This window comes from Chrysemys picta, chromosome 5 (genome assembly GCF_011386835.1).
Source record: "Chrysemys picta bellii isolate R12L10 chromosome 5, ASM1138683v2, whole genome shotgun sequence".
NCBI lineage: Eukaryota > Metazoa > Chordata > Testudines > Emydidae > Chrysemys > Chrysemys picta.
Window position 1 is genome coordinate 2195824 of NC_088795.1, and position 27231 is coordinate 2223054.

Here is a 27231-nt window from a genome sequence, read left to right on the forward strand (position 1 = left end):
CCCTGAGCTGAACTGGAACTGGTTCCATGGCCCCTAAGCATAGCAGTGAGGCAATTTCCTGTCTCAGCAAATGAGATGGGTCTTTGAAAAGGGACAGGGGAAGGGAGGGACGGGGGATGGAGGTGGAACGGATAGTATAACCAGATGTAATGGCCTCCAACACCCATCTGTTGGATGTTATGGTCTCCCATGCAGTCTGAAACTGGGAGAGGAAGTATTTAAAGGGGAGGAGGAGGATAGGATGGTGCAACAGTGAGTCTCAGTGGGTGAGTTAGACTTTTGACGAAGCCATCAAAACTGGTGCTTGGACTACATGGAAGATTGGGAAGAAGAAGCTGTGGCAGCCGCCGGCTTCCTTTCTGAATATTTAGGCCTCCTGGCCCCTGGCTTGGGTGGCCTACGGAAGGTGGAAAAATGGGCCGAGCAAGATCTCTGTGCTGACTGTGACTTGCTAAACTTTCTTTTTTATGTTGGTGATAGACCCGAAAGGATCTGTGTTTGGTCTTCGGTCATTCAAGGTGTGAAGGGAGTCATGTGTAGACTTGGAAAACAATTAATGGCTGTCACAATGGAGATCTTCAACAGTATTCTCCATCTCCCTAGGAAAGCCAAAATGCTCATTGCATTACGATCGCAGTGGAGATGGACCTGGCTGCAGCACCAGCTGCATCCAAGGAGCCCTGTTATGAAAGAACTGGACTTAACATAATCTGCACTTGCCATAACCCGCAGCCTTCTTGTGCAGTTAACCACCAACTGGAAGCGAGGATACCATGTAGAGAGGAAGAATTTGGACTTGCTTAGGCAGACAAAAACAGCTGCACAAGCTGCAGTGTTACTAACAAGGATAGATAAAGTAAAATGGCATTCATGAGAATGGAAGGGAGCTGACCTTGGTCCAGGTGCCTGTGTCTGTAAAATTTCTTGCTGAAGTTGCTTTGCTGATAAGTAGAGTAAAGAATTATTATTTGCTGTTGCTAGCGAAATTGCTAGCGTATTAGGGGCCATTATGAGTAATGTGCTTTGTTTGAAAAAAACCTATAAAAAGTTTAGTTAAAGAGAATACTCTGGAGAAGTTTGGATTTTCTATGAGCAAGGAGACATTGAAATCAATCTCCCCACTGGCTAGAAGGAAAGCCAGCCACTGGAACCCTGCGCTGCCACTCGATACCATCTCAGACTTTGTATAAAGAACGGTTACTTACCTTCTGTAACTGTTGTTCTTCGAGATGTGTTGTTCACGTCCATTACACATTAGGTGTACGCGCGCCGCGTGCACGGACGTCGGAAACTTTTTCCCTTAGCGGCTCCCGTCGGGCCGGCAGGGCCCCCTCCTTCCCGCCAGAGCGGCGCCCTGCTCCAGGGTATATATATCCCTGCCGACCCGACCCCTCCGGTTCCTTCTTGCCGGAGACTCCGACAGAGGGGAAGGAGGGTGGGAAGTGTAATGGACGTGAAAAACACATCTCGAAGAACAACAGTTACAGAAGGTAAGTAACCGTTCTTTCTTCTTCGAGTGATTGTTCACGTCCATTACACATTAGGTGAGTCCCAAGCTTACCATTGGAGGTGGGTAGGAGTCAAGGTACAACTGACTGTAGCACAGCCCGTCCGACCATCGCGTCCTCTCTGGTCTGATGATGGATCGCGTAGTGGGCTGTGAACGTATACACGGACGACCAGGTGGCCGCTTTACAGATCTCCTGGATAGGGACCTGTGCCAAGAAGGCCGTTGAGGACGCTTGGGCCCTAGTCGAGTGGGCCCGGATCTCCGGGGCCGGAACATTGGCGAGCTCATAACAGGAGCGTATACAATGCACAATCCATGCCGACAAGCGCTGTGTCGAGATAGACAAGCCTTTCATACGTTCCGCAATGGCAATGAACAGCTGAGGTGTTCTGCGGAACAACCTGGTCCGTTCCAGGTAGAATGCCAATGCCCTTCGAACATCAAGGGTATGTAGGCTGCGGTGATGAGGGTCCGTATGGGGTTTAGGGAAGAACACCGGTAGACAAATGTCCTGTCCCATGTGAAACTGCGATACCACTTTCGGGAGGAATTTGGGGTGCGGCCTCAGCTGCACCTTATCCTTATGAAAAACTGTATAAGGGGGTTCTGAAGTGAGGGCCCTCAATTCCGATACCCTCCTGGCCGATGTGATGGCCACGAGAAACGCCACCTTCCACGAGAGGTGCATGAGGGAGCAAGTGGCTAGGGGTTCAAAGGGGGGTCCCATGAGCTTTGTTAGGACTAGGTTCAGACTCCACGCAGGGACAGGCGGGCGCGAGTAGGGAAACACCCTCTCCAGCCCCTTGAGGAATCGGGCCACTGTGGGGTTGGAGAACACTGACACTCCCAACTCTCCCGGATGGAAAGCCGAAATGGCGGCTAAATGCACTCTAATCGAGGCGGGTGCAAGCCCTTGATGCTTAAGGTGCAGTAAGTAGTCCAGGATCGACGGAACTGAGGCCTGTAAAGGCTGTATGTGCTGAGGCTCGCACCAGTGGGAGAACCTTTTCCATTTGGTCAGGTAGGTCGCTCTTGTGGAGGGCTTCCTACTACTAAGGAGGATTTGTTGAACCTGGTGAGAGCACCTGTGTTCCGCATCATTCAGCCAGAGAGATACCACGCCGTGAGATGTAGCGATGACAGGTTCGGGTGGAGCAGGCGACCCTTGTCTTGTGTGACTAGGTCGCGATGGAGGGGGAGGGTGATCGGGTCGGCTATGGACAATTCCAGCAGGGTCGTGAACCAATGCTGGCGTGACCAGGCAGGGGCGATGAGGAGGACCTTGTGTATGAGCGGGAACGGAGGGAAGGCATACCTCAGGCTCCATCCCCATGGGATCGTGAAGGCATCTGCTAACGATCCCGGGCTGAGGTTCTGAAATGAGCAGAACTGAGGGCATTGACTGTTGTCCTTGGTGGCGAACAGATCCACCCGGGGAAAGCCCCACCTCCGGAAGTTTGAATGCAGGACGTCTCGCCTCAACGCCCATTCGTGCATTCGGTAGGATCGGCTGAGGCGGTCCGCTAAGCCGTTCTGGATCCCCGGGAGATACGTTGCGATGAGGTGGATCGCATGGGCTATACAAAAGTCCCATAAGTGGAGTGCCTCGCGACAGAGGGGAGAGGACCGGGACCCGCCCTGCTTGTTTATATATAACATGGTGGTAGTGTTGTCCGTCAGGACTGCCACGCTGTGACCTTCTATGGTGGCGTGGAAGGTCTGACAGGCGAGGCGAACCGCTCTTAGCTCCTTTAGATTGATGTGAAGCAGTTTGTCTTCTCTGGACCACAACCCTTGGGTCCGCAGTTCCCCCAGATGCGCCCCCCAACCCAGGTCCGATGCATCTGTTACTAACGTCAGAGTGGGCTGTGGGGCAGCGAAGGGGATCCCTTCGCAGACCTGCTGTTGATCGAGCCACCAGCAGAGCGAGCCCAACACCCGATCTGGGATCGTCACCACTAGATCCAAGGGGTCTCTGTTGGGGCGGTACGTTTGGGCAAACCACAACTGCAAAGGCCGGAGCCTTAGGCAGGCATGTCTGACCACATGTGTGCAGGCTGCCATGTGTCCCAGGAGCTGCATGCAACACCTTGCCGTTGTCGTGGGGAATTTTTGGACTGAGCTTACGGCCCTCTGAATTGTCAGGAACCGTGACTCTGGGAGGCTTGCCCGCGCGGTCACCGAGTCCAGGGTTGCACCTATGAAGTCCAGTCTCTGTGTGGGAACTAACGTGGACTTGGGCACGTTGACCAGGAGGCCGAGCCTGTCGAACATTTGCAAGGCCAGTGTCACGTGAGATCGGACCTCGGCCTCCGACCTGCCCGCGAGAAGCCAGTCGTCCAAGTACGGGAACACACGCATCCTTCTCTTCCGAAGGAAGGCTGTTACCACGGACATGCATTTCGTGAATACTCGTGGTGCTGATGCCAGGCCAAAAGGCAGGACCGTAAATTGGAAATGGCGCTGGTTGATAGTGAAGTGCAGGAACCGCCTGTGGGCCGGATTGATGGCGATGTGAAAGTAGGCATCTTTCATATCGAGGGCAGCGTACCAGTCCCCCGGATCCAGGGATGGGATAATAGTTCCAAGGGAGACCATACGGAAGCGCGTTCTGATCAGAAACTTGTTTAGGTCGCGCAGGTCCAAGATAGGACGGAGGCCCCCTTTTGCCTTGGGAATCAGGAAGTATCTGGAGTAGAATCCTTTTCCCCTTAGGTCCGGTGCTCCTGCTGCGAGAAGGGTCTGTACCTCCTGCATGAGAAGTTGCTCGTGAGAGGGGTCCCTGAAGAGGGACGGGGAAGGTGGATGGCAGGGAGGGGGCGAGGAAAACTGGAGGGTATAGCCCGCCTTCACTGTGCGCAGGACCCAGCGGTCCGATGTTATGCGCAACTATGCCCGGTAGAAATGGGACAGGCGGTCCTTGAAACTTGGAGGAGGATCCGGTATGGAATGTGGTACGCTGTCCTCGGGCGTAGCTTCAAAAGCCTGGTTTGTTCCCTGGCTGCGGCTTGCCCTGGCCGTGACCTTGGCCCTGGTTAGGCGTATTGTTACGTCTCCGCCTGTTATCCCTGCCACGACGGCGGTACGGTTCGTGCCGAGGGCGAGGGTGGTACTGCCTCTGTGGTGGCTGAGGTTTAAAGGGCTTGCGCTGTGTCACCGGGGTGTGCATACCCAATGACTTAAGGGTTGCTCGCGAGTCCTTAAGGCTATGTAGCCTGGTGTCCGTTTGGTCGGAGAACAAGCCCGAACCTTCAAACGGGAGGTCCTGCAGTGTGGTCTGCACCTCTGGCGGAAGGCCTGAAGCCTGTAACCATGCCGAACGCCTCATCACTATCCCTGACGCGACTGATTGACGCTGCGTCGGCTGAGTCGAGGGAGGCCTGCAATGAGGTCTTGGCCACCGCCATGCCCTCGTCCACCAGGGCCGTGAACTCAGGATGTGCGTCCGGTGGTAGGGAGTCCTTAAACTTGGAGACTGATGCCCAAGAGTTAAAATTGTGTCTATTTAGAATCGCCTGCCGATTAGCGATCCTCAGCTGAAGGCCCCCAGATGAATAGACTTTCCTCCCGAACAAGTCTAATCGCTTTGCTTCCTTGCCCTTGGGCGCAGGGGCTTGCTGGCCATGACGCTCTCGCTCGTTGACCGCCGAGACCACCAGCGAACAAGGAGACGGGTGCAAAAAGAGGAAGTCAAATCCTCTAGATGGGGCGAAGTATTTCCTCTCCACATCTCTTGCAGTTGGTGCACTGGAGGCCGGCGTTTGCCACATCGTCTTATAGTTGGACTGGACTGTCCGTATAATCGGGAGAGCGACTCTGGAGGGCCCCTCCGGGCTCAGGATATCGACCATGGGGTCCTCCTGTTCTACAGTCTCCTCCGCCTGCAAGCCCAGATTGAGGGCTACACCCGGCGAAGCAGGTCTTGGTGCGCCCGATGGTCAATCGGGGGAGGGCCAGACACTGTCGTGCCCGCTACTGCCTCGTTCGGCGAGGAGGAAGAGGTTGGGGCCTTCTGCCCATCCTCATCTTCCTGCAACCCGGCATCGACTGGTTGCTCCTCTGGGGCCTGACCCACGGTGTGGGACTGGGACGGTACCGTGCTCGGTGCCGAGTCCACTCCCTCCCGCTCCTGCGGTCTAGAGACCGTTGCCTCCTTATGAGATGGCGGGCGGTACCGCGGGGAGCGGGATCGGTACCCTGATGGCCCGGATCTCGAGGTCCTAGATGGGGGCCCTTGCTGGTGGTAGGCCCAGGGTGTCCAGAACGGCCATTGGCTCGGTTGGCCCCACTGGGGATGGCCACAGGGTTCGTGGTCCCTGCTAGCCGGTGCCCTATGGGCATACCCGCCGTACCGGCCCGAGTCAGTCTCCGACACCACGGACAGTGACCTGGAAGGCCACGGCGGAGCCGTAGGACAGTGCCGGTCCGGGTTTGGGGAGTAGCGCCTCCGCGACCAGGACCTGGAGCAGCGTCTCGCCGACCTGGATCTGGATCGGTACCGGTGATCGCGGGACCAGGAACGACTACGGCTGGTCGGTCTCAGGTAACGTACCGCCGACGCCTCGTGGTGCCGACTCGTGCTTGGTTGCTGAGTCGGTGCCGACCGCTTGTTGAAGCCCGACTGCTGCGGTGCTTTCTGCGCTGAGGGCAACCGGGAGTCCACCGAGGCGGAGCTCGACCGGGACCGGTGCCTTGAACGGTGCCGAGATGGCGACCGTGATGGGCGCACCATCGCCGGCTTGCCTCTGTGTGGCAGCTTCGGCGGAGCGTCCTCAGTACGTGGAGGGGCCTCAACGGACAATGCAATGAGGTCCTTAGCTGCCTCAAATGTGTCCGGAGTGGAGGGCTGTTCCAAGAGCTCCTCCAGCCCTTCATCTTCACTCGACGCGCCTATCCCGGGGCTCGACGGGCCTTTCGGCGCCGGAGCCACTACCGGGGTCTGTGCCAGGGCCGTGCCGGCCTTAGGCGCACTCGAGGTCTTCACCGGCGCCACCCTCTTATGCGGGGAGCATCCTCGGGCCTTGGGTTGGCCCTTCGATTTTGCCGGCGAAGACGACCGGTGTCGTACATGCCCCCGTTGGGTCGGTGCCGTGGGCTTCGGGTGACCCGCCGGCGCCGGTTCCCGCACCGATGCCGGGGTGCTCCGCACCGAGGCAGACGGTGCCGCCGAAGTGGAGGGCTGCAACGCCGTCTCCATGAGCAGCTGCTTGAGGCGAAAGTCTCTTTCTTTCTTAGTTCTAGGCTTAAAGGCCTTGCAGATCTTGCAGCGCTCTTTCTGGTGAGCTTCCCCCAGGCAGCGGAGACACGAGTCGTGGGGGTCGCTCAATGGCATAGGCTTGCGGCACGTGGCACAAGCCTTGAAGCCTTGGGCGTGCGGCATGCCCCGCCGCCCAGGGCCGGTGCCCGGGTTGACCAAGCAACCACAGCAGGAACTTTAAGTACCTAATGAGCTGTTAACTACTAAGCTCAACACTACTACTAAATAACTGATAACTGTTTGCTAAATAACACTAATGACTATGCTAAGGGACACACTCAGACGAGAGACAGAGTTGTTCCAACGCCGCCACGGACGGTAAGAAGGAACTGGAGGGGTCGGGTCGGCAGGGATATATATACCCTGGAGCGGGGCGCCGCTCTGGCGGGAAGGAGGGGGCCCTGCCGGCCCGACGGGAGCCGCTAAGGGAAAAAGTTTCCGACGTCCGTGCACGCGGCGCGCGTACACCTAATGTGTAATGGACGTGAACAATCACTCGAAGAAGAACTATATCTATCTGGGGTGCTCTAGACTATTGCTATTTTTGATGTGTGCTTTGTCCTCAATAAAAACAAGGGTTTTTGTGTGGAAGCACTTTTGTGCGAACTAATAGTTTATCAGACGGAAGTGCTGCATCCCTCACTGATTTATTTCCTGACACTACCTGGAAAACAGAGACTAGTTACCATAGTTTTGGGTTCAGATAAACCCAGTGCCACCTCTGATCTGTATCCCCTAGGCAGAGATGCCACCCCTGAACTGCACCCATTAGGCAGAGCTGCTGACCCTAACTGCACCCATTGGGGGTGACTGCCACCTTGGGTGCTAACCACTAGGCAGGGGACCCTTCCTCCCAATGCCATGTTGGTACCAGAAATTCAATTTCAGTGTCTGGTGGTGTAGTCCTCTGAGATTTCTACCCGTCTGGGTACGAAGTAGATGACCTCAGTACCCAGTCTCTCTTTGTAGTCTGGTTCTTAGTGGACACCTTAGAGGCCTTCCTGGTACCTGAACCACATGGAGCATCTAAAGAACTCCCCTTGGGACCTGAGATCTGCAGTCTTCTTGTGATTTGGTGGCCAAGATTTTCTAGGAGACCCAGTACTCCTACTCTTCTTATCAGTAACCAGAAGCTTAGGTAACACAGCTCTCTGTACTGTGGACTTCTGACACAGAAGCTCTGTCTGCTGAGACTTTTGGTGACTGATGCCCAGAGGTAAGCAGCGCAGCACAGCCTGTATATGTTGAGACATTCAATGACAAGGATCTCAAAGTAGATGGGGCACTTGAAGCCCTGTGTACATGGAGGTTTTCGGTACCCAGGTCAGAAGTCAGTCTTAGGGCTTGTTCCATCATCATTAATCTAAACTTTGTTTCCCTACGGTTTTGAGATCTGCTCTTGAATGAGGTGCAGAACTTGCACTTGCTGGGGATATGAGTGTCTCCCAAATTGACAGAGACACTGAGGATGCCTGTCACTGATAAGGATAGCTTCCTGACAGGAAAGACACCTCTTAAAACTAGGAGATCCAGTCAGACCCCAGAGCAAAGTCCAAAAAATCCCCCTTAACATGGAGAACAAAGAAAAAAGAGGGAACCGTGATTCCAACAATTAACACGGAAACATTAAACACTAACTATACACGAGAACTAGGCTGACGAGGACAGGCAAACTCTACACTCCATCTCAGGCTGAAAAAGTACGGAGGGTTGTTCCCACATGCGGTTCGATATGTCCTCGGAACAGGGCACGAGAATGTGTAGGGCACATGGAAGGGCCAAACGGGCACTGCTTCCAAAAAACTTTGCTCAAAGGTGCAGGGGCGCATAAACACCTGAAGTGAAGCACCCACAGGAACACTTCTTGAAGAAGTGTAGCTTTTCTTATCAAAACACACTCGCATACATTCTGATGGTGGAGGGGAAAGTGAGCAGAAATACAAAAACAATGTACAATGATTAACACTAACATTTACTCCCCCCTACTTTTTTTTTTTTTTTTTAAGAAGTAGTGAAGTCTAGAAACAGAGACCAGTTCCTCACCATGAAACAACATACGCTCATTGTGATGGTTGTGATTTTCCTCTGAGACCTCCTTCTGTCTGTGACAGAATCTCTCCCTCAACTTCTTGTTCACAACCTTCTGAATCTACAGTATAAACAAAAAACCATAATTCACTTCTAATGAAATGTAATTCTATACAGTATAGGGAAACTGTAGCAAGAGGTTTGAACTGTATAACAAATATCTGGGGTGATTCAGTATCTAATCTTTTGCTTTTAAAACAAAATTGGTAAAAAATATTACAGACAGAGCAGGTAGCACCACCTTTAGTTAAGGTAGCCCAACACTTCCCATTATAAAATCCTGTTTTCAGTTGCTTATACCTTTGCCAAACTTTTACCATTTTACCATCAGGCAGAATTTTGTCAGAAAATTTAGGCAAAACTGTTTAGCCATTTCTGAGAAAAAGTTAGGGGAAAATGTGTTGTTTTGTGCATATGAAAACATTCTTAATACTATTTCTCTGTGAAGCTCAAGTCTAGTGCTTTCAACCAGGGACTTGAAATTTAGTGGTGGTGATGCAGCTTGGCCTAGTGTCAGGGATGTGCCTTTTGCCATTTGTGGGAAAATCCACCCAAATTGGCCAAGTTATGAGCCTCTGAGAAATCTCAGTTTGCACATGCTCAGTAGAGACTTGTCAGAGTCTGGCAGCTAAACACTCTGAAGATTCCATCCATATTGAGCGTGCTCCATCCCTTCACAGCTCCTAATGGTGACAGGACTGTGCTTGGCCATCCCCGCAGTGCGACTGAACATGTTCCATCCCAGGAGCTGTAGGAGGCCCCTGTGGCACTGGGCACAGGAACTGAAAGCAGGGCAGGTGTCTCGTCTGTGCTCCCAACACTATCCCTGTTGACACCAAGGCAATATGAAGCAGGGCAAAGTTTGTTTTGTAAAAAAAAATTGGGGACATTACATTAAAACCCCCCACGTTAACAAAACGTTAAGGCTGCAAAGTCAAGCAATCAAAAGCCAGAATTAAGATTGCCTGTTCTACTTTAATTTGCCGCCTTTGTGTGTATGCATTCTGTAATTACATGGTCACCTCCTGCCTCCTTCACTGCACAACATGATTGTACAGTCTTAATTTTGGTATTTCTTATCTTCTGAGTGCTTGACTGTGCAACTTTAACATTCATGTAATGTGGATTTTTGTATGCAATTATATAATGACAGGGCAGCATATCAAAATGATTCCAACTGTTAGCATAATTACCACTTATTTTACTTCTGATTTTCTGAAGTCTTTGAGACTTACCCTGATGACATTATATCTGTTGAAGATCCCGCCAGCATTGCCACCGTCTCTGTGCTCCCGGATTGTACTTTGCATCTGCATAAAAATATCAAATGGAATTCTCAAACAGAAAACTTGACACCTGCTAATAATATTAATGAGCTGGAAAGGGAGTTCATTTAAGCAAGGCCAAAACATGAGGAATGGTGAATATACTTAAATATAATCTTATTTGTTTTAAGAATGATCAAAGAAACTCAAAAATTAAGAGACCTCAAATTCGAATACAGCTATGTTCTTTTATTTGTTCGCGTGCTGAAAGTCCTAGTGGAACATATTGCTCCAGGATATTGGCTGAGAACAAATCCAATGACCCAACTTGTCAATAAAACTCCAGGTAAGAAAATAAGCACATTGGAATTTACTATCAAAAGTAGACATGGACATTGAATTGCAAAAATTCCAATTATAACGTTACAAAAAAGCAAGAAAGATTTTATGGAAAGACCATGTTGACATAATAAAGAATGTATAACTAAGGTATATAATTTTCCATTTTTTGGTTTCTGGGGGGGATCAATACATTGTGATGTTTATACATTACTATTACCTGCTATCAAGAAGTATAATTTCATCTACAGGTAAGTGACTTTTGGTAGACAATTACACTTTAAGTAACAGCCCAAATAAATATTGTATTTGACTCTGTTGGCAGTTGACCCTGTCTGTTACGCAAGCTATATGAAATCCTATATGAACTCTGGATTTCCAAACTTTTGCCTGTCTAAGCAAGAAGTAGCTTAAACATTTTCAACTTACTTTAAAAATAAAACAAAACAAAAAAACACTAGCACAGCAGAGAAACAGTTACAATCTAGGGCAATGTTACGTCAGAAAATCAACATAAACTATACAAAGTAAGAGGCAAGAGAGTCTAATAAATACATGTGAACTTTGCAGTCGATGTTCTGACTCTTTTTCTAGGGCAGCAAGCTGTTAGGGTGGCGAAGCAGACTCTTGGCATCAGTATTTCACTGGTGACAAGGTGATAGGACACGATGAGGTTGTCATACTATGCCTCCTTATTAAACTAAGCAAACAATTTGTTAAAATAGCACCCTGAGTCACTGATCCTGCATGTCCTAATGTGATTTCCTACTAACAGAAATGGACAGATCACACACGAAGGTTTAGGGCTCAAGATCAAAGGTTTTACAATGGAATCTGTTTATTTTCCCATTTAAACAGCTAAAACCATAAAGTAGTACACACAAAATCTCCCTCCTCATTTTGATCTGTCATATGAGCCTTTTGAACACTTCTCCAAGAAAATACATTTTGTAAGAGGAGTTAATGACCCAGACCCACAGCACGTTCAGTGGGTGTTTCCAAAAGGCTTCAAGAAGCATAAGGAGCTGCCTCTTGAAGCAGTGGATACAAGCCACAGGGAAAGGGATGAAGGAGAGCACAATCCCTTTGGTTCTATTTTAACCTATGTTCCCAAACACCCTAGCTAAAAAAGGGGAAAACTGACAACTTTCATGAAGGTAGGTGCAAGCACGTGGCCCTGTGGAGCATACACATCTGGATACCACCTACAGGTAAGTGTAAAGGGTCACAGCATACAGCAGCCATCCTACCTTATCTAAATTCTTATCCTGGCACTCATCACCTTAGCATCTGAGTGTCTCCGTGGAGAAGGAAAAACAACAAGGAGTCTTTGTGGCACCTTAGAGACTAACAAATTTATTTGGGGATAAGTGTTCATGGGCTAGAACCCACTTCATCAGATGCATGGCGTGGAAAATACAGGAGCAGGTATAAATACATGAAAAGATGGGAGTTACCTTATCAAGTGTGAGGTCAGTCTAATGAGACAATTCAATTAACAGTAGGATGCCAAGGGAGGAAAAATAACTTTTGTAGTGGTAATGAGAGTGGCCCATTTCAAACAGTTGATGAGAAGGTGTGAGTGACCGTAGGGGGAAATTAGGTTTAGGTTTTGTAATGACCCAACCACTCCTAGTCTTTATTCAGGCCTAATTTGATAGTGTCCAGTTTGCAAATTAATTCCAGTTCTGCAGTTTCACATTGGAGTCTGTTTTTGAAGTTTTGTTGTTGAAGAACTGCCACTTTTAGGTCTGTTATTGAGTGACCAGGGAGACTGAAGTGTTCTCCTACTGGTTTTTGAATGTTATAATTCCTGATGTCAGATTTGTGTCCATTTATTCTTTTGCGTAGAGACTGTCTGGTGTGGCCAATGTACATGGCAGAGGGGCATTGCTGGCACATGATATATGCCATCATATGGTTGGGTCATTACAAAACCTAAACCTAATTTCCCCCATACTAATTTCCCCCTACGGTCACTCACACCTTCTCGTCAACTGTTTGAAATGGGCCACTCTCATTACCACTACAAAAGTTATTTTTTCTCCCTTGGTATCCTACCGTTAATTGAAATTGTCTCGTTAGACTGACCTCACACTTGATAAGGTAAGTCCCATCTTTTCATGTATTTATACCTGCTCCTGTATTTTCCACTCCATGCATCCGATGAAGTGGGTTCTAGCCCACGAACACTTATGCCCAAATAAATTTGTTAGTCTCTGAGGTGCCACAAGGACTCCTCGTTGTTTTTGCTGATAAGACTAACATGGCTACCCCTCTGAAACCTGTGGAGAAGGCAGGACCTGAGGGGGAGACTGTGGCAAGGCAGGGAGAAGCACTGGGTTAGCCTGGCTGGCAGACAGTGGACAGAGCAAGGAAGATCTGAACTTGGGCAGTCACCCAGCAACAACGAAAGCAGCTGCAGCTCTCTGTGCACCACTGTCCCCATCAGCAGAAGATTGTGTGTGGAACCCCACCCAGCACCTGTCTCTCTTGGGGCAAGAGGCAATGCCATGTTAAGGAGATCATGGGGCTGTTGTATGACCTGTCCTACTCCCACCAGGACTCTAGGGAGACATGGTTGTTCCAGCCTCCACCTGCAATTACTCTCGGCTTATTTTTTGGGAGCTGCAGGATTGACTGCTGTCTTTGGGGGTGAAGTGATGCTGATGCCTGGTCTGTCCCCATGGAGCTGTGGGGGCATGGTTCTTTCCCCCCACACTACAGAGGACCTTGATGTTGCTCCGCTTGTCAAAAAAGATTGCATAAAAACGGCTCTTTCCTACTGCTCCCTGAGTGCCCTGGGGTCAGATCTTTTTTATTCCCGTTAACTGCTTTGGTGCTGCAGGGCTGGAATCTCTTTTTGTGCAGCACCAAAGGCATTGCTTGTTTATTTTAAGTCAGTGACACACTTGTGGAGCTCTACTAAAGGCATTGAGGGTTGCAGAGGTATCACCAAGGCCATAATCTGGAAAAATGTGACTAGCCCAGGTATATCTGGGTGTGGAATTGGGCCCACAGAGCACTGGGGATGTGTAAGAGGAAAAGAACCTAGTCTGACCTTCAGTTCCTAGGCTGAGTTTGAAGACCTGGCAATCAGGGATCACATCTGATCTGTAATCACTGGGTGGCAGTAACGTGGAACCCACCAATGCTATTTTGAGAGTATCACTTTGCAGTGTAGAACCACACTAACTTCCAAGACAGACATTAAGCAGCAAACACAAGCCAATTTTTAAAACAAAAATATTTGTATTTATAATACCTCCTCTTCTACTGATTGATACTCCTTATCATCGGGAGCAAGATCTAGGAGAATAGTCCCTTGGCTCACACAGTGAAAAGTCAAATAAGGACTGGTGCCTGCAAAAGGGAAGAATTTAAGAAGTAAAAATCAACGGTAGGAAACAATACCAGCTGTATTTTTACCCAGCCTTACTATTATTACTTGTTAAATAACCTCAGAGCAGGAGCAAGTCCAATACAGGAAGCAAACAAAGGAAATACAACCTAAATTAGATCAAATGCTTGAAAAGCAGCAGGCATTAAAAGAGAGTATTAAAATAGAATAAAATATTAAAAGAATAAAATTTATGTGGGAGATGAACTTATCTAGCAATTTCTGCTTTCAAGTGAAGCAGCTGAAGCCTGTGTGATAGAGACAATTCCAACAGTTTGCAATTAGAATGTGATCCATTCAGGAATTAGTTATTAGGAACTAACAGTTGTGTGTGTTAATCTTGGAACAAACCACTGCACCAGACTGTGACTGACCCTTACGTAGGTACACAAAGAGCTGCTCCCGCTTTATGCACTTCATGCTGGAGCCTTCCGGAATGATGGCCTTGTGCTAAGAGCAGCATAGGGGTTCCTCCCCTCCATGGGCTGTGCATTCCCCAGTTGGGGTGGAGAGGAGACAAGACAATGGCTCCTCCCCATCTTTGCACCACTGCACTGAAAGAGTCCTCTGTCTCTAGCCATTTTATTTCTGCTGCCTAGCCAGAATTTGGTTAATTCTGCAAGCAGGAACGCCTCTAACCACACATGGACTCTTTAAAGTCATGGTCTAAGCCTGGGGATGATCTAAGAGCATTGCTTTTACAAGGCAAATGCTGAAAGCCTGCTGAAAATTATTTTCAGACAGGTCCAGGTGTACATAACTCAAAGTTAACAGGTGTGGCCGGCTGTTTTGATATATGTACCTTGCTGACCTCCTAGAAGTCTCTCTACACCTTTTATTAGTTTGTGACGATGTCCGTATGCGTTAATGCCAATTTCTTTTAACTCTTCATGCCCCATGTCTGCCAATACATCAAGAGTTATCTGAAAAGAGAAACCATGACAAAAATTAGTAGCCAAGCCTTCATTACCTCCTAAGGAAAAAATGAAAGTCCCATTGTTACAGAAATTATACTGTGCTTACACTGCATTCATGCTAGGAGTAGAATCCCTCAGTTTATGTATTTTAATTTTATTATGACGGTCCTACAATCTAATGGACTGCCACCTTCCTGTCTGAGGCTGGCCCAAGTAAATATCACAGGCTCTTCCCATCATGAGACAGCAGAGAGCTGCTTTATGCTGGCTGCTGCAGAATGTGTGTAAATAACACAGAACATACCTCTCTCTTCCAAAAACTAACAGGGAAAGGTAATTTAGCATAACAGTTAAAAAGTAAGCTATTTAATTTCTCATCCATCTCCCTTCATGGTAAGACTCCATACCAAACTGGGAATAATTTCTAACCATTTAATGAATGCACTGAAACAATAGTCAAATATTACTAGGAAAATAATTTAGTCTGGATCTGATATTGCTAAAGGAATAATAAAAGGCTTAATTTAAAACTGATAGGAGATTTCAAGTGTGCCTACGGGATTTAGGTGCATATGCCCCACTGAAAAATCAGTGGGACTTGCGTTCCTTTGTCCCTTAGGTGCATCATAACTCTTCCCCTTCAGTGACTGGCCTTACCGATATTGGATTTTTTAAAATAATTTCCTGTACTGAAGTATTATTGATGGAGCTCCACTGGTGGTAACACATCAAGGACGACTGTACACAGTCATTGTATTATCTAGAACTGCTCTGAGGAGGGTTACATGGCACTCTGGCTAACACACCCACCATTGCTAGCATTGCTAGCTGCACGAATGATAGCAGAAATAGTAAGAAAAAAATCCCAGACAACAGCTTTCCTGTCAAGATTATCAAGGGGTCAGGATTAATGTGGTGCTGTACATCAGCACTATAAACATAGCAACAGTTTAAAGCACTCTGTAGCAAGATTTACATTTTTGCACAAATACCTATACATGTATTTCCACCACATACAACATGGAAATAAAAGTTCTGTCTCATTTTAGCCTGATAATTTCCCATTCTTTTGCTGTTATGTCCTTATTAAAATGTGTAACACATCCTACATTGATCCCATTACAGATTCTCTAAAACATTCACTTCGTGTTTATTTGGTGTGTGTGTGTCTCCAAACATGATTTGGCTATGTTAAATCATGCTTAAGTAACCTAAGGTTCCTAGAAATAATGACTGTCATGATGACAGATCAGGACTATTCACTGGCTGTAATATATTAAGATTCCTCAAAGCATTTGACAAGGCTGCATTTCAAGGTCATAGAGATTACTGGCTAAAGCAGGAAGTAATAAAATAGGATGTCAAATAAGATGTGAAACAGAAAATTGATTTAAGAGCAGGACATAAAGGGCAGTGGTGTTCATGATCCCGGGAAGATAGGCTGCTGATACCCGAATGTTGTTCACAATGCACCAATTCCAGAGCTTCATAGCCTCTGTGCACAGCGAATGGGATCGAGCTCCTCCCTGCCTGTTTACGTAAAACATGCATGCAATGTTGTCTGTCATTATGCGTACGTGATGATGCTTGAATAGTGGCAGGAAGTGACGGCACGCGTTGCGAATGGCTCGAAGTTCTAGAACATTTATGTGCAGGGAGGTCTCGGTTGGTGACCATAGCCCCTGTACTGTGTGATGAGACATATGTGCACCCCAACCTGTCATAGATGCATCGGTGGTCAGGATGAGTGATGGGGCCTGCTGGAGAAACGGGACTCCAGAGCAGAGGTTGGAGTGAACGGTCCACCAATGTAGCGAATCTTTGACTGGAGCAGGCAGGGAGAGAGTCTTGTTTAAAGAGTGCATATTCGGTTTGTAGACCGTTGCCAGCCACGCTTGGAAGCACCTCATGTATAGGCGTGCATTCTGGACGACAAAAGTGCACGAGGCCATGTGACCTAGTAGTTGCAGGCAGTCTCGGGCAGTCACCTGTGGACTGTTGCGAATAATTGTGGCCAGTTGGTTTATGGAATTGAAGCGATCGGGTGGGAGCGATGCCAACCCCGTCCGGGAGTCGAGGTCTGCGCCTATGAACTGCAGGTGCTGGGTGGGGCGTAATGTGGATTTGTCTCTGTTTATTTGTAGGCCGAGAGATAGAAAGCAATCGACTGTGAGCCGTGTGAACCGGAGCGCCTTGTCGAATGTTGAAGCTTTGAGGAGGCAATCGTCGAGGTAAGGGAATACTATGACCCCTTGTTTCCTGAGGTAGGCAGTGACTACAGCTAGAAGCTTGGAAAAAGCACAGGGGGCTGTGGATAGTCCGAAGGGGAGTACCCTGTATTGGAAATGTGTCGAACCGAGGGTAAATCGGAGGAAACGTCTGTGGGCCGGATGTATAGTGACATGGAAATAGGCATCTTGTAGGTCGAGGGCAGAAAACCAGTCGCCCTGCTCCAGCGCTGGGATTATGGTAGTGAGGGTAACCATCTTGAACTTTTGCTTTTTGGGCGACGTCGCTGGAATCTTGGTCTTTGACGTTGTGGTTGTTGTTGTTCCTGCGGTCTATGGGAATGTTGTGTGAATGCGGGGTAACGTGGCCGGTGGTACGGTTGGTATCTATATTGCCATCTTCTGGTCGTAGGTGTCTGGAGACCTAAAGACCGGAGGGTTGTCCTTGAGTCCTTCATTGAATGAAGCACTTCGTTCGTGGTAGAAGCAAAAAGTTTGTCACCGTCGAAGGGAAGATCTTCAATGGCGCTCTGAACTTCGCGAGGAAAAAAGGAGGAGGAGAGCCATGAGCCCCGTCGCATGACTATCGCTGTAGCGGTCGATCTTGCCGCTGTGTTGGCTACATCGAGGGCTGCTTGGAGAGTGGTGCGTGATATGGCTTGTCCCTCAGAAACCACAGCTCTGAACTGTTGTTTTCTTTGTTCTGGAATGTCACCAATAAAGTCCATTAACTTATTATAGTTTTTATGGTCGTATTTTGCCAGGACTGCAGTATAATTAGCTATACGAAATTGGAGGGTGGAGGATGCATATACTTTGCGACCAAAAAGGTCCAATAGTTTGTTGTCCTTGTTGGGTGGGGCGGAACGAGAATACTGTTGTCTAGCCCTCTGGTTCGCAGCATCTACTACCAATGAATTTGGTGCTGGGTGGGTAAAAAGGAATTCAGAATCCTTTGGAGAAATAAAATACTTCCTGTCTGCTTGCTTGCAGGTAGGTAGGCTTGTCGCTGCAGTCTGCCAGATGGACTTAGCGGGTTCTAAAAGGGCTGCGTTAATTGGTAGTGCCACCCTGGAGGAAGAAGGGGGCTGTAGGATGTTCGTTAGCTCATGCTGTTGTTCGGTGACCACGTCCAAGTTAATTCGCAGGTCACTGGCAACTCTTTTAAAGAGGTCCTGGAATTTTGCATATTCGTCCGAGGGAGTTGGAGGAAGGGGAAGTAATGCTTCTTCAGGTGCTAGCTCCAGCTCTGTTGGAACAGGAGTAGGGCTAGGTTTATCCTGGAAGCGTGACTGTGTTGCCAGGCGTCTCGTGTCACTGGCATATTCGTTAGGAGGCGGCGCTGGATCAGTGTTGCGCCTGGTCGAGTGGCCATGGGGCATGTATTCCCGAGGGTATGATGCCCATGGTGTCCAGTATTGCCATGGTGGCGGGTAGGGCATAGGTGGTGCCATCCAGGGGTTCACCCCCCAGGGGGCAGGGTCCTGAGAGTGGGATGAGGTAATTTTCTCATAACCTCTATTGCCCCGGGTCTGGGGCTGGGAGTCATGATATGGAGAAAAAACTCCCTGTGGATCTGTTTCCTCCTCACTGGGGGAAAACTGCTCAGATCCTGAGTCAGGCATTGGAGAAGAATATTCGTTCATCAGGGGAGACTGCAGGGTAGGTGATACCAGGAGATCTGCTGTCTGGGTAAAGTGAGGTAATGAAGCTCCTGCGGGAGGTGAAAACTGAGCTGGGAGAGGCTGCCGCACAGGAGCATTCCTGCGATCGGGTTTCTGCCTGTGATCTCTGTGTCAGAGTGCACCGCAGGGGTCGGTGCCGCGGTCGGTGCCGGGCGGGCAATACCAGCCTGCCTGGGGTCAGGCATGTTGTGGAATGGCGGCACCGTATCATTCGCGGTGCTGAACGGTGCCGTAATAGAGGCAGGCAACTGGAAGCCTGATGCCTCGGCACCGGAGCCTCGCGCCGCCGCCGGAGCCTCAGGCGGCTTTTGCGCGGTTCCCGAAGAGCCCGGCTCATGAAAGTTGCTGAGGCGAGGGAACACAGGCAGAGAGATCGTTGATCTGCCTGGAGAGACTTTGTGCCTCATAGCCTTGTTTGGTGAAGAAGGGTGCCCCTTCTTCGTAGATTTTTTCAGTTTCTTTGAGGCGGGGGGGCTGTGGCGGGCAGCGGAGCCGGCTTCAACGCCTGGGTCTGAAACTGACCCGATTGACTTTTGAAGGAGGAGCAGTTTAAGTTTAAGCTCCCTGTCTTTCCGTGCCCTGGAGCTGAGTTTACAGCAATGGGCACATTTTTGGGGAATGTGAGCTTCCCCCAAACATTTTATACACTTTGAGTGTCCATCCGATAATGGGATAGCTTCCTTGCACGTAGCACAGCGCTTGAAGCCTGTGGAGCCCGGCATAGCCGCGGCTGACAGAATTTTTTTTTTTTTTTTAAACAGATAAATGGGGTAATTAACTATACTAACAGAGAAAACTGACAACAACTGGTTACTAAAGGGTAATTGTAGCAAGAGTGAAGGATTTTCTAATGAGTCTGCTGAGCTCCGTCTCAGGCCGGGGACGGTTGAGAAGGAACTGAGGAGACCGGCCACGCATGTGTACTATCAACCTAGATTCACAGCGGGGGGCAGCTTCTGAGCATGCGTGGCCGCTATGAGTACTGCTGCAAAAATCTCCGAGCAAAGGCGCAGGGACGCACCAACACCTGTAGTGGAGCACCCACAGGGACATCTCTCAAAGAAGAACATAAACTTCTATTAAATATAGGGAAAGCACACTTCTTCTAGGTAAGAAGAAAAAGGTAGCCAAGAAATATTACAATTCATGCTGAAGTGGAGAAGAGGTATACATAATGTAAATGAAGATTAAAGAAAAACTGTCATATCTACAGGAACTGGGAAGCAAAGGACAACTCTTAACACTTCATACAATAGTCTGGAGATTTTTCATAACCAACACATTATGTTTAAAGTGTTTGTTCTCTGACTGACCACTACAGCTTAATATGTCTTATTCCCCTCCCCTCACATTATATCTTAGTTCACACTAGTAAATTATGTGTTTGTCCAAGAAGCTGTTCAGAAAAAGAATTAACAAGTACATTCAAATGCTATTCTTTTCCAAAAACTGACCATAAACATGGTAACTTCTTACAATACATTTTGCATATCCAGAGCTACTGCTGAGTTTAGTAACATACTTTTTTCCTACTATTTAGTCTTTAACCCTAGACACCCAAAACAGCTAAGATTATAGTCTTGTTTGCAGTAGGAAACTATTTTCTGAAATTCTCTAGTGTAGACAAGGCCTGGGTAAAGTAGTTTCTCTTCCGCCTAGTCCATCAACGGCATTGTTTGCTAAAGGACAGTTACCTATTCCGTAACTGGCGTTCTTCAAGATATGTTGCTCATGTCTATTCCACAGTAGGTGTGCGTGCTTGCCACATGCACCGGTGCCGGAAGTTTTCCCCTTAGCAGTACCCGTACTGGGGGAGCACCGCAGCAACCCCTGGAGTGGCGCCTGTATATCGTGCTATAAGGGGAGCCACGTGCTCCCCCCACCCTTGGTTCCTTCTTGCCGAACAACTCTGACAGAGGGGAAGGAGGGCGGGGTGTGGAATAGACATGAGCAACACATCTCGAAGAACACCAGTTATGGAACGGGTAACTGTCCTTTCTTCTTCGAGTGATTGCTCATGTGTATTCCACAGTAGGTGATTCCAACCAATATCTGTTGGAGGTGGGTAGGAGTTCACGATAGACCGGGATGGAGTACCGCCCTGCCGAATCCGGCGTCGTCCCTAGACTGGGCGACGATCGCGTAATGCAAAGTAAATGTGTGAACTGAGGCCCAAGTGGCTGCCCTACAAATGTCTTGGATAGGGACATGGGCTACGTAGGCAGCTGATGAGGCCTCGTAGAGCGTGCCCTAATGATCGGTGGCGGGGGAACCCCTGTCAGATCGTAACACATGAGTATGCACGAGGTGATCCAGCGGGAAAGATGCTGGGTGGAGATAAGTTGCCGCTTCACCCGCTCAGCCGAGGCAATAAAGAGTTGCGAGGATTTCCGGAACAGTTTGGTCCGATACAGGTAAAAGGCCAGCGCCCTACACACATTGAGCGTGTGGAGGCGGCGCTCCTCGTTAGAGGAATGGGGGGGCTTAGGACAGAGCACGGGAAGAAAGTTGCTCTGTTCCATATGGAAGGCGGAGACCACCTTTGGGAGGAACGCCGGGTGTGGGAAAAGCTGGACTTTATCCCTGTGGAAGACCGTATAGGGGGGTCCTGAGGTCAAGGCCCCAAGTTCCGAGACCCATCGGGCCGACGTGATTGCTACAAGGGAGGCCACCTTCCATGAGACGTGAGACCAGGAACACGTGGCCAGGGGTTCAAAGGGAGGCCCCGTGAGTCGGGACAAAACCACGTTTAGGTCCCATTGCAGCGGGAGAGGGGGGGAGGGGGTCTAGCATACGGGAACGAACGGTCGAGGCCCTTCAGGAAATGGGAGGTCATAGAGTGGGAGAAGACCGAGTGAGTGCCCTTGCACTGGCGGGTGGAAGGCCGATATGGCCGCCAGATGTACCCTGACCGAGGCGGGTACCAGTTCTTGGGCCCTAAGGGACAGGAGGTAGTCCAGAATAAGCTAGAGAGGTGCAGAGGAGGGCGAAACTCCCCGCTCACTCGCCCACTTGGAGAACCTGGACCACTTTGCCACGTATGTCCGGTGTGCGGACACCTTCCTGCTTTCCAAGAGGACCCACCTTACCTGCTCCGAACACCTGCCCTCCTCCTCGTCTAGCCACGGAGCAACCATGCTGTCAGGTGGAGCGCGGCTAGATTGGGACGGAGGAGACGGCCCCCATCCTGGGAGAGGAGATCTGGGCGATGTGGCAGCGTCCTCAGGGGGGTCGCCAAGAGGTGAAGGAGGGTACCGTACCAGTGTTGGTGGGCCCACGCCGGGGCTATGAGGATGACTCTCGCCTTATCTGCTTTTACCTTTTGTGGGACATTGTCGATGAGGGGAAATGGCACGAAAGTGTAAAGGAGCTGGCCCGACCACCGTAGGAAGAACGTATCGGAGATCGCTCCCCACACCTCCTCTGGAGCAGAACTGTGGGCAACACTGGTTCTGGCGGGTTGCAAAGAGGTCAACCCGGGGAACTCCCCACTCTCGGAAGAGCCAGTGAGCAACATCCGAGTGGAGCGACCACTTGTATTGAGGGGAGAAAACCGTGTTGAGGCGATCTGCCTGTGTATTGTGGATGCTCGGGAGATGTACGGCCCTCAGGAAGATATCGTGGGCTATACAAAACTCCCATAGGCTCAGGGCTTCCCGGCAGAGGGCTAGGGAGTGAGTCCCGCCTTGCCTGTTGATATAGTACATGGCGGCAGTGTTGTTCGTGAGGACTCTGACCACCTTGCTGCAGAGATACGTGTGGAAGGCCACGCACGCCAACCACACTGCCCTGAGCTCTTTGACATTTATGTGAAGGGACAGGTCCAGGTTCGACCATGTCCCTTGAGTCTGCGTGTTCCCCGTGTGGGCTCCCCAACCCAGGTCCGACGTGTCGGTCACCAGGTCTACAGACGGGCTGGCATCCTGAAAGGGAACCCTTTGCAGCATATTGCTCGGGTAAGACCACTATCGGAGATGGAACCGTGAGAACCTTGTCCAACCCGTCCCGGGCCTAAGAGAATTGGGAAGCTAGCCAGAGCTGGAGGGACCTCATTCGGAGTCTGGCATGGCGGACCACCATGTGGCCCAGAATTCGAAGGCACGCTCTCGCCTTTGTCACTGGGAAGGCCGTGACCGAGGCGATGAGATCTCTCAGTGCCTCGAACCTGTCTAGGGGGAGAGAGGCTGTGGCCCTCGAGGAGTCCAGTAGTGCTCCAATGAACTCTATGCGCTGAACTGGAACTAAGGTTGATTGTGTCTCGTTCACCAGTAGGCCGAGACCAGCGCCTGTCGAGAGGAGCAGCCCCACGTGGGTCTTTACCTCAGAATGTGAGTCGCCCTTGAGAAGCCAATCATCCAGGTATGGGAAAATCTGGACCCCCTCCCTCCTGAGTTAGGTCGCTACCACAGTCATACACTTTGTGAAAACCCTGGGTGCCGTAGATAGGCCAAACGGGAGGACCGCAAACTGATAGTGGTCTAACCCCACTAGGAAGCGAAGGAAGTGTCTGTGCCCCTCGAAAATATGGATGTGAAAGTACACGTCCTGGAGGTCCAGGGATGCATACCAGTCCCCCGGGTCCAGGGAGGGGATAATAGAGGCCTGGGACACCATGCGGAACTTGGAGGGGGCCAAAAAACAGTTTAGACCCCGGAGGTCCAGGATGGGCCTGAGGCCCCCTTTGGCCTTCGGGATCAGGAAGTACCGGGAGTAGAACCCTTTGCCTTGGAATTCTACCGGTACTCTTTCCACTGCCCCCAGGTGCAGTAGACAGTCCACCTCCTGACCCAGGAGGAGGGCATGCTCCGGGTCCCCCGGGACTACCGGGGAGGACGGGTGGTTTGGTGGGGGTGAGGTGAACTGCAACATGTAGCCCCTGGAAATGGTGCTGAAGACCCACTGGTCCGATGTTATACAGGAACACGCCATGTGGAAAGCAGACAAACGGTTGCAGAACACAAACTGTATTAACTGGGGGGTCTCCCTGGCAACTAGCCTGGTGCAACCCTGCAAATAGTCAAAACCGCCTCTTTCCCTGCCTTTTGCCCTTAGAGGGTCCAGGCTGCAGGGCGGAGTGGGACTGCCGCTGAGACCGGTGTTTTTGATCCCTCAGTCTCTTATACAGGGGCTCGTATCTGCTCCTCACCGGTTGAGCTGACGGTTGCGGCCTGGCCTTGACCTTAGCCGGAGGGATGTAGAGGCCCAAGGTTTGCAGGGTGGTATGGGAATCCTTCATCCCATGCAACCTGACGTCCGTTTGGTCCGCAAAGAGCAGTCCTCAGAGTGGAAACTGCGTCCCACTGGGGAGGCTTGGTGAGCACCCAAAGGAGGCTTGCCGCGGGACCAGGGGCCCATCCCCGGCTGCATGCCCGGAACCGGCAGGCTCATAATGTCTTTTGCAACTTGCATCGCCTCCGGCGTCGACGGCATCCGTACCAGTGGGGATGCGCGCGCGGACGACGCCGGGCTGCTACGCTCAACACGAGTCGGAGGCCTGGAGGCCGGGGGGGACCGAGGGCTGCCCGACCCGGGATCAGCCTCCCCTCTTTCCTTGTCTCGGCACCGCTGCGAGGTACGGCCCTTCCTGTGTTTCTTGGAGGGAGAGCGGTGCCGGCTGGTCGAGGGACCCCTCGCTACGCACCGACGATGCGGCGGCGGGTGCAGAGTCTGTTCAGTGCGCCGGAGTTGGGGCCTGCGCCGACTCCATCAGGAGAGCTCGAAGTCTAATGTCTCTCTCCTTCTTGTTCCTTGGCTTGAACGACCTGCAGATCTTACAACGGTCGCTGATGTGAGTCTCACCCAAACAGTGGAGACACTCAGTGTGCGGGTCACTCCTAGGCATAGAACGGCGACAGGAGTCGCACGACTTGAAGCCTGGGGCACAGTGTGAATGCCCTGAGCCCACTCTAACAACTGAAGAAACAATCCACGAATGGTACCACTAAGGTCAAGAAGAAAAGGCTGCAGCAGAGCTGGAGCACAAAGTTCCGACTACCTTCACTGGTGGCAAGAAGGAACTGAGGGTGGAGGGAGCGCGTGGCTCCCCTCATAGCGCGATATACAGGCACCACTCCAGGGGTCACCACGGTGCTCCCCCAGTACGGGTACTGCTAAGGGAAAAACTTCCGCCCATTGGTGCACGTGGCGAGCACGCATGCCTACACATGAGCAATCACTCAAAGAAGAAGTTCTAATGACTTTCACTTTAATAACTCTGTTCAATGCAACAGGCTTCCACAGGCTTCATAGAATTGTAGGACTGGAAGGGACCTCGAGAGGTCATAGTCCTGCCCCCTGCACTCATGGCAAGACTAAATATTATCTAGACCAGTGGTTCTCCACCACGGATATGTGTACCCCTGGGGGTACACAGGTCTTCCACGTGGTCCATCAATATATTTGCCTAGTTTTGCAACAGGCTACATGAAAAGTACTAGCGAAGTCAGTGCAAACTATAGTTTCATACAGACAATGACTTGTTTATACTGCTCTATATATTATATCAGTGTTTCTCAACCTGGGGGTGGCAATTTATTTTATAATTATACGGTAACAATGAGAAAGTAAGCAATTTTTCAGTAACAGTGTGCTGTGACACTTTTGTATTTTTATGTCTGATTTTGTAAGCAAGCAGTTTTTAAGTGAGGTGAAACTTGGGGTATGCAAGACAAATCGGCCTCTTGAAATAGTAGTCTGGAAAGGTTGAGAACCACTGATCCATACCATCCCTGACAGGTCTAACCTGATCTTAAAAATCTCCAATGATGGAGATTCCACAGCCTCTTTAGGCAATTTATTCCACTCTTAACCACCCTGACAGGAAGTTTTTCCTAATGTTCAGCCTAAACATTAGGTTGCTGCAATTTAACCCCATTGCTTCTTGTCCTATCCTCAGAGGTTAAGGAGAACAATTTTTCTTCCTCTTCCTTGTAAAAAAAACCTTTAACGGGTTTATGAATGGGGAAGAACATTGTAGCTCAGGGTCTAATTTGTCCTGCAAAACCTTTATTGGTAATGATGCTCAAGATCAAAGGACCAATCGTGACTCAGATCCCGGGATGAATTTGCAGAGCTGGTAGTTAGGAAAAAAAAAATTATTTTACTTGTAAACTGAGCAAACTTGATACCAGACTCAAATAACTATGATGCCATTTGTTCCAACCCTGACATTCTATGATTCAATCTTTTTCTGAGTAGAACCTCACTTTAAGGTATTAGAGGACTCATTTGTAGTTTTCTTTGTTATTTTTGTTTTTCACAGATGTTAAACAGTCATTTAAAAAAAGTTAGGAAACAACAGATGCAATCAAAATTTGCTTGAGTATATATTGCATTCACTATAAATGAACATACAAGTGTGCCATATATGAGGCTCACTCGTTACCTGTTCTGTTTCAAAGATATCCCGCAGGTGTTCAAGCCCAAGGCTTTTCAGGAACTGGCTGATATTCATGTCAAGACCAGCGACTATAATGAAAGAAACAGATCAATGTAGAAGATATCCAACATCCAGCATAATGTCAGCTTGTCCTCAGTTTCAAAACACAGCTCTCTATAGTCCTCAGCCAAATAATTATAGGTTATAATCTACCTCAGACTATACAAAAGCTCAGTAAAAACTGAATGTTAAACGCACATGAAAAACCACCACTTAAAACAGCAACATCTGATTTCAGTAAAACTGGACGGCAAGTTACACAGGACTACAGATGAAGACAGGTGCATTTTTGTTATACAATCTTTCAGATGCTGATAGGCAGCATGTATTTCAAATATTAATCAAAGGATTAAAACTTTAACAACCCCCTCCCACCAATCTCACCCATCATGTTTCCCCAAATCAAAATGATACCCATTAGAATTTTTGTCCAGCAGCAACAGCGGAAATCTGTGCATTTAGTCAGTGACCCTTGCCTTTGGATTCTGAGCTAATCATGAACAAAACGATAACTAAGAGGAACAGTCACCCAAAGAGCAGAGGCAGAAAACAGGAGAAATAGAGCAATTCACATTTCCTTTGAGATGGGAGTATTTTTATATTCAACATCTTCAGAATCAAGTAAGGCAGAATGCAATGCTAAGCACCTTCTTATTGTATAGAAAGCAACGGAGTCTTACCCAGCGGAAAAATTACCTTCTCCTTCTTTTCTTTCTGTTCCTGCTGCTCCATCCCCAGCATTTGATGCTCCTCCCACTGCAAGTTCTGCCAGAGGCCCTGTAAGGTTATCTATGCTGCTGGCAGCAGAGAGACAGGAGGGAGTAGATGCTGGTGAGATTAGAGAGGCACTAACTACAGTTGCCTGAGGTTTAAAACAGGTAGGCAAGGCTTCTGGAGGCATTGCATCTATCAGCAAAGCTCTGATATCATCAGCCTGAAAGACAGAAAGGACATTCACATAGGGCCTTATTGTCATTAAAATCACCATCTAGTCATTTACAAAGGAAGGAAAAAAATACATTCAGTGGATAACCTTATCCCTGGCCCCCATCTAAATAAAACTCCCAACAATCTCATAACATAGGTAATTCATTTTGAAGAAAA

At 49.3% G+C, this 27231-nt stretch overlaps 1 protein-coding gene across 2 annotated transcripts in view; it reads right to left on the reverse strand.

Annotated features, from left to right (window-relative positions):
- TNKS (tankyrase) overlaps window positions 1-27231 on the reverse strand; it is a 320206-nt gene that overhangs the window by 9431 nt on the left and 283544 nt on the right. For both annotated transcript variants that reach the window (XM_065597440.1, XM_065597439.1), the window contains 6 exons: window positions 26824-27061; window positions 26074-26156; window positions 14662-14782; window positions 13725-13822; window positions 10091-10165; window positions 8811-8916 (listed from right to left, as the gene is read on the reverse strand). In XM_065597440.1, the coding sequence (XP_065453512.1) occupies window positions 8811-8916; window positions 10091-10165; window positions 13725-13822; window positions 14662-14782; window positions 26074-26156; window positions 26824-27061 (721 nt within the window). The remainder of the gene's footprint in view (window positions 1-8810; window positions 8917-10090; window positions 10166-13724; window positions 13823-14661; window positions 14783-26073; window positions 26157-26823; window positions 27062-27231) is intronic.